Source organism: Sander vitreus, chromosome 11 (genome assembly GCF_031162955.1).
Source record: "Sander vitreus isolate 19-12246 chromosome 11, sanVit1, whole genome shotgun sequence".
Classification (NCBI taxonomy): Eukaryota; Metazoa; Chordata; class Actinopteri; order Perciformes; family Percidae; genus Sander; species Sander vitreus.
The window spans coordinates 20,874,682-20,888,475 of record NC_135865.1 but is presented as its reverse complement, the minus strand read 5'-3'; the positions used below and the strand labels follow the sequence as shown (position 1 = coordinate 20,888,475).

The 13,794-nt window shown below is 45.4% G+C and overlaps 1 protein-coding gene across 4 annotated transcripts in view; it reads left to right on the top strand.

Annotated features, from left to right (window-relative positions):
• The window catches only part of LOC144525441 (cyclic AMP receptor-like protein A), a 45,167-nt gene that overhangs the window by 16,270 nt on the left and 15,103 nt on the right, over window positions 1-13,794 (top strand). For all 4 annotated transcript variants that reach the window (XM_078262263.1, XM_078262265.1, XM_078262262.1 and 1 more), the window contains 3 exons: window positions 1,311-1,389; window positions 4,482-4,529; window positions 8,908-8,990. In XM_078262263.1, the coding sequence (XP_078118389.1) occupies window positions 1,311-1,389; window positions 4,482-4,529; window positions 8,908-8,990 (210 nt within the window). The remainder of the gene's footprint in view (window positions 1-1,310; window positions 1,390-4,481; window positions 4,530-8,907; window positions 8,991-13,794) is intronic.

The window sequence follows — 13,794 nt, the reverse complement described above, 5'->3', positions numbered from 1 at the left end:
CCAATCCATTTTCCTTTGAAATCATGTGGGTCCCTATATTTATGGGTCAGAGACAAGATTCAGTCTCTGTTTTGAATGTCAGTTGAACTTTCTTTTCTTCTGTGGATCACGATTAGGCCTGTGATTACCCTTGATGTTCTTCCTCTGCTCTACCTAATATGTTTATCACGAAGGGGCATTTGGCCGGTGTCTTCCTGCCTGTGCCAGGTACTCAGGAGGACTTGGGTGTCGCACAGCACAGTCTCGACTACTCAAGAGTTACTGAGGCTGAACAGAGACGTAGTGGCCAGAAACCTGTCTATCAAAGCGAGACAAAGGCCCGTTTCATGATTACAGGGAGAGGTTGAAACTCCTCCGAGCTTACATCACCTCCCAAGAGGTTGCATAACACAAGGCTTGCCATTCCAACAAATCCATCACCCCAGTTTTCTTTGCTTGTCTCGCTCTCTTTCATCCGCTCAGAAATACCTGACATGTTATTCTCGCCCGAACCTCCCTTGATTGTCAACCCTTCATTCCATAGGAATGCCATGCATTTCCAGAGTTGTGACTTTGCTGGCATTATCTTTTGTTCTTTGCCTACCTCTCTCTCTACTCACATAAACTGTCTACCTCTCTCTCTACTCCCTTAAACTATGTGCAGTATGGTCCAGAGGTGCAGAGTCAGGCCTGTTCCACTCTGTGCTTTGTATGTAGAACTGTTTGGTCCTCTATGCATCAGCTATGTAGAATAATGCCGTCCAGTGTCCACCAGCGTAACAGTCTTACCTAAACAACACTCTTAAATGTGTGGTAGTAAGATTTTTTTTTTTTTTAGGGAGGACATGAAATTACGAATGTTTCATGGTGAAAATAGAGCAGCAGGATAATTTACAGGCTGAATTACAATGATTTTAAGTGAAACTTCAAATCAGAACAAGCTTTTGTCCAGACACCAAATCATTTCTAACAACGATGGCCTTCTCAGATTGCAGTCCTGCAGAAGAAATCTTGTTAAATGAGTTTCTCTCTAATCAAATTTAGACAGCCATAATATCTCAACATTGGACACCTAGTATGTTATTACGTCCTGTCGTGGTATAAATTCCATTAGGATATATGACACTCTACTTGTGAATTAGAAATTAATTAAATCCTGGGTGTTTTTTCTTTTTCATTTGACATTTTCTTTTGGCCTAAAGAGTATTCCAAACCTCTTGTTGCTGCTCCTAAAACAGGACTACAAGAAGGCCAAAGAAAAACAAACAGGAATGATTTTTTAATAGCATTTGGCGTTTTCTTACGACCTGCTCTTGTTTGTTCTTTTGCAGATGGTACGTGCCTCTGTTCAGCCTCATCTTCCTGATGATCTGCTGCTACGCCAGGATCATCTGCGTGGCCAATGCGAGGGTGAGTGCTCAACATGCGTGCATTCAGCCGCGGCAGCAGCCCAACGACTTGCAATTTAGCTGAATCCAAGTGCATTGTGACCGTTTAGAAAAGTGACATTAGTGAAAGCTGACGTCTTTCAGAAAATAAGACAGGATTGCCGTTTGTGTGTCTCATATTTTTCTACATGGGAGCACTACTGTAAAGATTCTCACAAAAATAGAGTCACGAAAAATTACCCCGAAAGAACTTTCTGTATGATATATTATTTTAGGGTTAGGAGTGGGTCTAAGGTTAAAATAGAATTAGATTTTGTGTTTTCAATCATTTAGTTTGTCATAGTTGTAGTACAGTTGCTATATACATGAATGCAGAAACAATGCTGTTCCGATGATCAATAATAATTTAAAGGATACATCTGGTTTATTCCAACTTGGGTCTTATTTTCATACTTTTGGGGGAAAAAACACAATTGTTCAGACAATCGGACAGGTCGTAAACAAGCCAACAGTTTAGCCAAGTTGCAAGCTATTTGATTGGGAGGTAAAACTGAAAGCAAGCGGGTGAAGAAATGATGAATGAATTTGAAGAAATCATCATGGCCTCTTAGCACTTGTATTTTTCACTATTTTTCAACATTTCAGAAAAACATTCAGCCAGAATTATTCTATAAAGCTACTAATTATTCAGATCACATAACTATTTGTGTGTAGAAAGGACATGTGCATGCATTTGTTTTAGGGGTCTTTTTTCATATACAGGGAGGCAGTAAAAAGTCAGAAACTCTTATTCAAGTATTATGCGTAGTGGCTTCAATTTATGTTGTTAAGCAAAAATGTCCACCGGTCGCTTGTTCCAGCTACTCAGAAAAGTCAAATTTTTTTGTAGGTGATTTATTGGTTTACCACTTATTTGATCTCTTCTCCATGTTGGCTCGTAGCTCTGTGTGATTTTCCATTGTAAGGGTGCAGTTGGAGCCCAGAGGCAGCATTCCACACAGTTCACATAGCTTTAATTCCCCTGATCTGACAACACCACACTATGTGGCTGTACTGCCAGTGGAAAGGTGCTGGCAGTAATGTGTTACAACAACAGGTTTGTGGGTTTCGGATGTTTTTCATCAATGGAGAATCAGATTAAAGCCACATCAGGCTCACAATAAATTGCCATCGTTAATGTTAGTAGCATTCTTTGTTTGGGTGGCAGAGTGAGTGATGGGGCGGTGAGACAGATTTAAAGATAGTTGGGCTGCAGACGGACGGACAGCAGGTAGCTAAAGGGAAGGGAAAGGAAAAGAGACTACACAGCTCTTTATCATGAATGTGATAAAGAGAATAAATTCAATGTAGCTGGTTTGCAACCTGCATCTCATAACTCATTCAGCTCACAGTATTCAGCTGTCCCTCCCTCAACCTCCTGTCTCGCTCTGTTTCTCTATTTTCCACCTTTCTTGTTTTCCCTCTCCCTCTCTTTTCGTTTTCCACATCTATCTGTCTCCCTCACTCATTCTGTGTCTCTGTTTCCCCTCATTTTCCCTTTCCCCTCTTTTTCTTTCCTGTCTCTTTCCTCCTTCACTCTGCCGTTTTTCTTTCTCTATCATATTTATGAAGAGCTCAAGCCTTATCTCTTTTCAGCTGCAGGCTGTCTCACTTGAAAGAATTTTAAAAGCTTTGAAAGCAGGGTAGGTGGCGACGCATCGGGGAAAGGGATAAAGAAGAGGAGGCTGAGTGAAGAGAGGTGGGATGTTAGCTGGACAGAGAAGTTTCTCCGCTTTTCAGAGACAGACGGGGGGGAGAGAGAGGGAGGATCGTGCGTAAAAACGACTTCGTAGCTCATTAGTTTACCAAGTCCAAGTCAGAGTGACTGTGAGCTCATACTAACTAGAGGGATTTGAAAGCTAATGAGTCATTATCAGGCCAGACAGAGAGTTCTGAGAGTGTGGTGGTGTTTGTTTTATTGTTGTGATTTGTACATGCCCACTCCTTCCCTCTTAAGACTTGCGCCGCAACACTTAACTGTCTGAATTGCTCGACTTTCGGTAGCACGGCTTAAAAGAGATTGCAACAAAAGCCAGATACGCACACTAGAGACCTGGCCGAAGCCTAATGATATTCCATTTATTATTAGTGTTTGTTGATGTTGATGAATAGTGCTGCTCTGGAACAAGTTCAGTCTAATGACCAAATGGCTGTTTTTTTTTTTCACTGCACAAACACACCACAGTCACACAGATTTACAATGACAATCACGTCAGCGCAGAGAAACCATGGCAACATTGAGTTAATAAATTGCAGAACAGAAGAGCTGTTAGTGCATATCGTTCATGCTGCCTCTTTGTACGTGCATGTGAAGCTCACACTGGGCCTCCAGAGATTTGTCTATGATGTCTTGGGTTACATAAACCTTCTGGTTTCCAACTGCCCCCCGCCCTATCCCACCATTACTAATCCCAGTCTTCTGCATGGGTGTGTGCGTGCATGCGAGTTTGTGTGCGTTTTCCTGCGTGTGTTTTCCTGCGTGTGTCTGTTGACATTTTCCCTGCATTCCCCCGGGAGAGGAGACAGAGGAAGAGCGAAACGTATTCCCACAGTCTCTCTGGAGATCTCAGATCTGCCATGTTGCTCCACTTTTTTCTTTTTCTTCAACACTTCTTCAAAAAATGTCTTCCTTTTCTCTACAGCCTTTGCCTTTTCTTCTTCTTCTTCTTCTTCTTCTTCTTCTTCTTCTTCTTCTTCTTCTTCTTCTTCTTCTTCTTCTTCTTCCTCATTTCATATATTGTGTGCACTGAAGCTGATCAGTTGCCAGTTTTTTTACTGAGATGCTGGGAGTGGTCTTAAGTGTCTGTGGCTGTCTTCTGCCTCTAAGCTCTACCCTCTGCTGTGAATTAGGCAATTTTGCAGGGGTGAGAAAGTGGAGGGATTTTGCATTGGTGTGATAGCCAATATGACATTTTTTTCAGGTGGTCACTGCTGGCACTCACCTCTAAACTTCAGGCCACTCCTCTCCAGGAAAAAAAACAACTGATTTAAATGATCGTACCACTATTCTGCTTTTTTTGGTCAAAGTAACTGCCCTGACCTTTTCTTTCTGTCTTTTGTGTCTTTTCTGCACAGATGCAATCATGGTTGGGAACCTTCAACCCAGAGAGAGAGAGACGAAAGGTAATGGCCTGTCTGACCATCACATTTCTCAACACACACACACACACACACACACACACACGTACACGCATACACACAGAACGTGAGGATTAGTGTGTGTGCAGGATTAGCTTTTGTGGTCACGCTGGGTAGGTGTCAAACAGCAGGGAGCAATTTGACCTTGTGACACCTACGCTTCTCACTGTGTGTGTGCTTGTGCATGTATATTTAAATGTGGGTGGGCACGTGTGCATGTGTTTAAATTTAAGAGCTGTGGTGGCTCTCCATTCTGCTCCTGACCTTACTGAAACAGAAGGGGACAGGAGAAGCTATCTGTAAAATAGATGAATATCTAGAGAAGTCAGATTGTGAAATAGGACATGAGGACTAGGGAAATAGAGAAACGGAGAAAGAGAAAATGAATTGTAACTAATTCATAATAATTGTATAAATTATGTCTTTTCTTTTTAGCTTAAAGGAGCTCTCCATTGATTTTACATGTGACGAGTTATGCTCGAACAGAAGTAGTTCCCGACAGAAATAAACAATGTAGTCCCACTCAGCTTGCCAAAGCAGGGCAGCAAGGGTCTAACAAAAATATGTTATTGGACTTATTGCATTATGTTTAGTTTTTAGTTCTTGACCCGTACTAGGGACTAAAAGTTGGGATAGCTTGACCTCTGCCCTTTGATTTAAAATATTCTTTTTGAAATCTGTGTCTTGTGAGTCCCATATCTTTATGGAAGTACAGTACTAAATTGTTGGAGGGGCCCTTTAAATTAAACATTGGATTTCTTGTAAAAAACTGGCTACAGGCGCTGCATCTTGTTCAAGTGTCCTCCAACAAGACACTAAACCCTTACCTTCCCACACATCATGCATAACTATTGAGTCGCCAAATCATTAAAATGTAAAGCCTAAAACAATCCACCAAGCATCCTCCACAAAGGTGATCAGTGTCATAGTGATGAAAAGTTACCTCCTGTTGTTAAACCTCCACCCTGCGGGGGGGTGGGGGGGGGTGGCAGGATAGGGTTAAGGTTATGTAGATGCTGCCCCTAAGTGGCAGATGTAATTACTGCACACTGAACTGGTGTAACCCTGATGAGTGATGTGTGTGCATGAATGTGTGGCAGCACACACACAAACACACACACACACACACACACACTGTTCATGTGGGCTAATTGCTATGTGTAGCACAGAGTGTAAATAAGTCAGCAGTGGTTTTTATCACACTCTTCGTTTTCTCGTATTCCTCTTTCCCAGTCGCTCCCCTCGTTTCCATCTGTTTTTCTGTATGCCTTTCACTTTGCGCTCTCTCTCTTTTTCTTTCCCTCTCTCTTTCATTTTCTCTCTCTTTCTTCCTCCCTCCCTCGTTCTCTCTTACTCTTGTACACCCAGCATGAATAAAGCAGCAAGCCAGGTTCATGGACATGAATATTTATGAGAGTTTATGCACGCGCTGCGATGCTTTAAAACAACAACAACAGCCTCCCCGATTGTGCTTGCCAAGCCAGCGATGTGTGTGTGTGTGTGTGTGTGTGTGTGTGTGTGTGTGGGGCAGGTGAAAACTAGAGAAAGCGATTCCTGCTGGGTGTCTGAAGACCGCTGGCTCTGGTTATTTCCATTCACTTCTCCACATCTCCCTCCTTCTGCGCCTCACATGTTCTCTGTTAGTCAGTGTGTGTGTGTGTGTGTGTGTGTGTGTGTGTGTGTGTGTGTGTGTGTGTGTGTGTGTGTGTGTGTGTGTGTGTGTGTGTTTTTGTGTGTGTGCCTCTGTGTAAGTGTGTATCTGGCTGGAGTGATGACGTACATAACTACTGTTGGCAGTTATCAGGGCCGTCAGTCACATGGTTGTGACACATCTCTGTGTGTCTCGAGCATTATGTTTGTGGTCATGCACCAGTACACACACACACACACACACACACACACACACACACACACACACACACACACAAAAGCACCACAAGGTCTTGTAGCAGCACAGGTCAGCGGGAGGATATTCAGAAGAGGGTGTTTAAGTCAGGCCGCGCACACACATTTGCACAACTGCACTCACAGTAGCTCAGTCCCATCGGGTAGCAACAAAGCTGGCTGAGCAAACAGTGTGCTGCTTGTTCGTTATCTTCCCAGGATGTTTGTTGACTGATCCACACAAGCTTTGCCTTGAGTCACAATGCCATGTGTCTCTGCTCATGTGTCTGTATACGTGTGTGTGTGTGTGTGTGTGTGTGTGTGTGTGTGTGTGTGTGTGTGTGTGTGCGCCTGCATGCGCAACCTTGTTTCTTGGCTGTTACCTTTGCATGTGTGTATCCTCATTTATGTGCCAACGTTTACTTTTTACATGTCACCAACATCCTTAGAAACATCCTTAGTATAAGTAGGCTATAAGGACAGTTGGGTTTGTCTCTCAAGCACAACACGTGGCTTTGTCAAAAAACATATACCTCCTTTTGTAGGGATTGACTCCCCAGCTGCCAGATAGTGAGTTGCCTTGAGCCCCCAGCATTACTTCTGGCTTCTTGATAGGATGCAATTGGGTTTCAACTGTCCCTAAAAATCTTTGTTTTTGGATTTAAGAAAAACAAATTAGGCAAAGTATTTCAAATACGGCATTTTAGTTGTCAATAATATATACATAACATAATAATTTACTAATACACTCTGAACCTTTTTCCTTAAAAGAATTGGTACCTCACATCATGAGCTCATCATGGTCCCTATGATGGATATTTGTGTTAATACTGCAGCGGATGATTATAATGTCTCATGGAAGAACATTTCTTTGGAAATTGTATTACATTTTAAATACGTTTTAGTGCTTAATGTTCACCACAAAAAGACCTTTTTGAAAAGTCCTTGAATTGCATGTACAAGTCTGTTTCGGGAAACCTGATGCTACTATTTTATGAGTAGGTTTTTCTCTGCAAGTGAGGGTGAGTGCAGTGGGTGGTGAAGGGGATGGGTTTTCCCTGATAACCATCTGTAATCTAGCGTGCGTCATTAACGTTGGGACCACTGCGTCCGCCGCACATAATTACGGTTTCATTCCCCTCTGCTTCCCGAGCAGCGCAGGGGCCTCTGACACGGGAGGACTGTGATTAAAAACACCAGGCTCTTTAGCCGCGCTCCTCCTCCTTCTTCCACTCCTCCTATTCCACATCCTGTCTCTTGCGCATTGAAATTCCTCAAATGCCTGCCTCTACACCTCACCTAAATTTTTATCTGAGATTACTGGCTCATACACCCGCAAATCTCCTTTTCCACTTAGCATCCTTCAGGCTCCCGGCTTGCCCTTTTCCTCTAACAATGACACATTCATCCCGGCACGCATGCACACGCATGCACACGCGCGCGCACGCACGCACACACACACACACACACACACACACACACACAGATGACAATAGGCAGAGCTTGACATGGCCAGTGATGTCAGGGCTTCCCATCATGATAGACATTAATAAGGCTAAGCTTAATGGTTGCCTTTGAGTTTATGCTGTAATAGACTGTGATGTGGAAATACGACCTATCTCTGTTCAGTTGATCACATACAGCCAGCATACGTTACACGGTGGAAACTTGGCTCTTATATTCAATATATTCAACTTGCACGCACGCGCACACACACACACACACACACACACACACACACACACACACACATACATAAGATGAAATACCACCGGGGGGGTTCACGTGATTTTCATTTGAATTGTTTAAAATGCCTGCGTTAGAGCTTGCACGCCTCAGGGTCTTTCTGGTGAGTAATTAATTTCCAGCATGTGGGGGTAGAGACCAGAGCTTGTGGGCCTGCCTGCTGGCTCCGACTATGTGTGTGTTTTAGAGAGAAAGAGAGAGGTTTTGCGCTGCTACTGTGTCCTAGCCTAAGGGGGGAGGAGAAGAAGGAGGAGGAGGGGGAAAAACAGCACAGCGCAGAAAATCGATCCAGGGGCCGCGCTTCTCAGCCTCTTCCGGGCGCAGGAGTCCTTTTCTCTGGGGAATTAGATAACAGCTTGTAAAAGCTCTCCACCGCCTGGCTCTCCCCCTCCTCGACTTCTAGCTGCTGCCGCATCTCTCTGTCTTCTTGCCTTCCTGCTTTTCTGCTTGTCCACGAGATATTGAATTCATCCTGTTCACATTACGGCATAAGTATTGGCTTCCAGTTTAATTGGAATCCCCTTTTCTTCTCATAACTGTGTGTGAATATTGCGTATTATCAGCAGGTTAATATTTTATTAGGGTTTAATTGGCCTTTGTTGTTTGCCTCAGTGCACTGATCTTCCTTCCAGTTAACACACACACACACACACACACACACACACACAAAAGACTGTTAATGTGAGCATTCAGTCTCTCTACGTGGGTCAGTAGCCAGTTTTCTCTCCTCCAGGTTTCCTTGGCTGAGGAGATCAAGCCGTTGAAGTGGTATCCTTCTGTTTACCTGCTGGTGTCCATCTTTCCCCTCATCAACAGGTAACACACACACACACACACACACCTGTATAGCACATAAACTCTGCACTCCGTTGTTTTATTTGCATGTTGGCTTCACTCTGCTATCTTATCTCTTCTCAACCCGTCACCCCCTCCCACCCTCACCCTCCTCCCCGCTTTGCCTTTCCTGTCCTCCTCCCTTGCTCTCTCTTATCTGAACTCTCAGAAAGCTTCGCTCTCTCTGTAGCATCCCAAACACTAAAGGAGATTGTGTGTGTGTGTGTGTGTGTGTGTGTGTGTGTGTGTGTGTGTTAGAGGCATAGCGCTTTTTATTGGCTTTTTTAAAACCAGGGCTTCGTCGGCTGAGGGTTGGTGGAACGAGGCGGGTGGTCCAGTAAATGATAACCCCGGTGCTGTTATTACTCCTTCACTCCCTTCCTTCCTCCCTCCCTCGCTCTCTCTCTCCCTCTTTCTTTTATTTGCTACCGCTCCTTCCCTCCCCCCCCCCCCCCCCTTCCACTCGAACCCGGTGTGATTGACAGGTCAGGGTTACTAAGTGATTAGCTGCAGCGGCTCTGCTTGTCGCCACGGCAATGTAGGCGGAGACACAGGTCAATTACAGGGTCAACGTCTCAAAGGCTCCGCTTAAACACTGCCCACCCCCCCCTCACCTCCTCCTCCCTTCACCTCTCTATCCATTCTAGTCCCCTCCTCCTCCCTCCCGTGCCCTAACTGTCGGCTGATGAAGATGACAAACTGCATCCTGTGCAAACCCCAAACCACCCTCCTCTCCTTTCCTCCCTCTCCTCACTCCCCCGTTCCCTCCTTCCCTCCCTTAATGTCACTTTCTCTTCCTCTCTTCCTCTTTTTACGCTCAAAACATCTTTGTTATAGCCCCCTTTTAATTCCACACTTCCTTGCTCTGTCTTTCTACTTCTGTGTTTTGATGTCACCTCCCCACCACCACCTCCTCTTCCTCCACTTTTCCTCCCCTATGCCACACAAAGCCCTCTCTCTCCCCCCTTCTTTTGAGCAAACACGCTCTCGTTCGCTCAGCTCCGCTCCGCCTTTTTCCAGAGAGCGAACGAGGAGAAAACGGGAATGAATTGGTCTCTCGTCGTCGTCCTCCACCACCACCACCTCCTCCTCCTCCCCCGTTCAGCGGCGCTGGCTGTGTATATCTTCGGCTCCTATTAATTTGTTAGCCTCCCCTCCCTCTTTCCCCCCTTCCTCTACTCACTCACCTCCCTCCCCCTGGCTCATATCCTCCTCCGCCTCCTCCCCTCTTTCTCCATCTCTCCCTCCTTTCTTCCCTCCCCTCTGCTGAGTGCTGGAGTGTGTAAAGTGTTTGTCACGGTGCCGTGCTGATGTCGCTGTGCTCTGTCGTGCGGAAGCAGCGCACGGCAGACAGCCTTGGTGTGTGTGTGTGTTTCTCCATGCACGTGTGTGTGTAGGCGGCTGGTTTGTTTCGTGTCATGGCGAATGTGCTGTCGCTGCTTGTTGCCGCGTGTGTGCGCACTTGTTTGTCCGCCTCGACTTCAGTGTGTGTCTTTTTGTGCGCATTCCCGTGTGTTTGTGTATATCTGTGCGTTTTTATTTTGTGTGTACATGCCTAGCGTGTGTGTGTGTGTGTGTGTGTGTGTCTGAGTGGGGGATTATTTCTATCTGAGCTCCAAAGCCTCCTAAACAGGGCTTAGAGAGACGGCCCAGGGCAGCAGCTAAAGCCTTCGGGTATAGCTCTTTCTCTCGCTGTCTCTCTCTCTTTTTCTCCCCCCTTTGCTCGCTCACTCTACATCCATCCCTGCTGCTCTCTCGCTCTCTCTGTGCCTTTTCTCTCTGCCCTGATCCATTGCGTTAATACACAGACACTCCCACACACAAACACACTCTTGTTTTTGGCCCTCATCTGCTACCACACACACAAACACACACGCACGCACTCATATACACACACACACACACACACACACACACACACAGACAGTCACACGCCACACACAATTTTAATCTGTTCCAAATGCACACTGGTAAATGTGTTAATTCGACACCAGCTGTTGCGAATTGAAATGGGAAAGCGTTCCTACTTTTTCCTCACCCGCGCTCTCACACACATGCATGAACAAGTCATTATACATAATTTTACCGCAAGTCTCTCTCTCTCTCTCTCTCTCTCCCTCTCTCTCCCCCATTCACTTGCCCTCATTTGGCAACACAAAAGTAGCACCAGACACTCACACCTTCACACTTATCCCTCCTCCTTCTCCTCCTCTCTCTTTGTGCTTCTTTTCCCTCTCTCTCCGCCACTTCAGTCTCTCTCTCAGCTCGTTGTATGTGTGTATGTGCGTGTGGAAGCACTGCCCGGGCACGACTAGAGTTTTCACAGTCTGCTTCTCACATCGCCTCCCCTGTGTGCTTTATGGTGTGGGTGTGTGTTTGTTTACAAGGCTTGTCTAGATTCCTACTGTGCGCGCTTGTATGCCTGTTTGCATAAATAAGCCCTCTCCTCGGAACCTAGCTGCCGATTTCTGTGGCGCATCGCAGCTTGATGTGCAAGTGCTCCTCCTGGACAGCCTGCTCCTTGTCTTTTACGATAACTTTTCGCTCTATTTAAACACTTCCCGTCTTTTCCCCTTTTGACACCAGGCGGTCTTTTTTCTCCTCTTCTCTAGAAGCCCTAACCTCCAAAGCAAGGCACATGGCAAAAGAGCTGGTTGCCTTCGAGCAATCAGGGTTACGTGCCCTGCAGAGGGGTGCTTTAGTATGGATGGATTGGCCCTAGCAGCGGGGCTTGAACCGGTGATGTGTCTTTAACCTTGAGTTTACCCTGTCGCTCCAGGAGGCAGCTTGCATCCTCCTAGTTATTCTTGGTTTCCCTCGATGCTGCGTGTGGGTTTTGTGGTGTGTATAGGCCTATACATGCTTGCAGGGGATTTTTGTATGGGCTCCCTACAGTGCCTAAGTCCCCCCGCCTTTCTCTGGAGGAGATCTGATTTCCCTGCTCCAGGCAAGCAGCGAGAACAAGACGGTGTGTGTGTGTGTGCGTGTGCGTCTGTGTGTGCTTCAGTGCGTGTCTGTGCTTTTGTGTGTGTCTGCATTCGCCTGCACACACAACCCGGGCCAGGCAGACCTTCCCCATCTCCGTTCTGCGCTTTGAAAAACGAGGGAGGAAATCTCAGAGCAGCAGTTATTATTCATCCCTCAAAGCAAACGGGGCGGAGGAGGAGGAGGGAGGGAGGGATGGAGGGAGGGAGAAAGAGAGAGCCAAACGGGAGGGATGAAGAGGGGGTAGGGGGGATACATTAACTCTTATCTCACTGTATTCGGCATTCTGCATCCCAGGATGCGCTCTTTCTCTCTCTCTCGCTCTCTCTCTCTCTCTCTCTCTCTCGCGCGCTCTCTCTCTCTCGCTCTCTCTCTCCTGCTTTCTCTTTCCTTTCTGCACTCCCTTCCTTCCGTTTCTCGCCTGTACGCCTTGCATTCAGCACTCAGGGATGTGTGTTTGTGCCTGAGTGTGTGTAGGCTGATGTGTGGTTTGTACTGTATACCCTAATATCTTTTGTGGTGTATTTTGTTTACTTGAACCATAGAGCTCCTCAGATGCTGAAATGCAGATTGCAATATTCCAACTCTCATCTTTATTTGTCTCCAAGCCTTTTTTATTTATCTATCTCCTCACATTCAATTTACTGTGTTTACTAAAATAAGTTTTGAGCTTGATATAGCTTGCAGGTATGTGATGTTTTATATATATATATATATATATATTCGGAGGCCAAACTGTCATGATGATCTCTGATCTTTGCAGGAGTGATTCTCCAGGTTTCCATTACACGGCTCCAGGGGGTCAGGATTAGCTAAATTTGAGTATAATTTTATACACTAGAACTTAGCACATTAAGAGAGCACATAGAATGACTGCTCTAATTATGTCCTCATTATTCTGACGTTTTCTTGACTGTTATTCACACGCAGATAACAAAACTCCCTGTAAATCAAAGATGTCTGTGGTGTCACATGTCATGCCCTTTTAACACCCTGATTGCCTGTGTGATAGCTTAGCAACATCAGGCTGTGTGGCCTAGATAATATTTGGGTGGATATTTGGCCATGCCTACTGTATGTGCCCATGTGTGTGTGTACTTTTGCGTCTCAGGCAGTGATCGGTGTGTTACTGGAAGCGGAGAGCCCCGTAGCCATTTGTCTCCTGTTGAGCAGCAGCAACGCTCTGCTATTCATCCCCATTTAGCGAGACAGAGAGCTGGCCTACAGGGCTGTGTGAAGTGCAAACACACACACAGGGCAGGCATCTACGCCGAGGCTGGACACACACGCACACACACACACACACACACACACACACACACACACACAGAGGCTCTGGATTTAATATTGTAGTGGACACACACACATGTGTATATATATATATATATATATATATATATATATATACATACATACATACATACATACAAAAAAAAAGCTCATATTTAAACACACATAGAATACAGGCAAATGTACATGCCCATAGACGTGCAAACATTAACACACATGTACAGGCAAATAAAATATACAAGTCCCTATATACCTACCTATAAGCTATATAGATACATATAGTCTTATATAGACATACAAACTACATACAGGCACATACATTCATAAACATGCATATAGTATACACAAGCACATGCAAAAGCTGAAGGAGAAACTAGATAACCTGCCTCATGCACGCATGTGCACACATTCACAGGCGCATGCAAACACAAACACATACATGTATGCACGCACGCACACACACACACACACACACACACGTACACGCACCCTGCTCCCCCTCCCTCTGCTC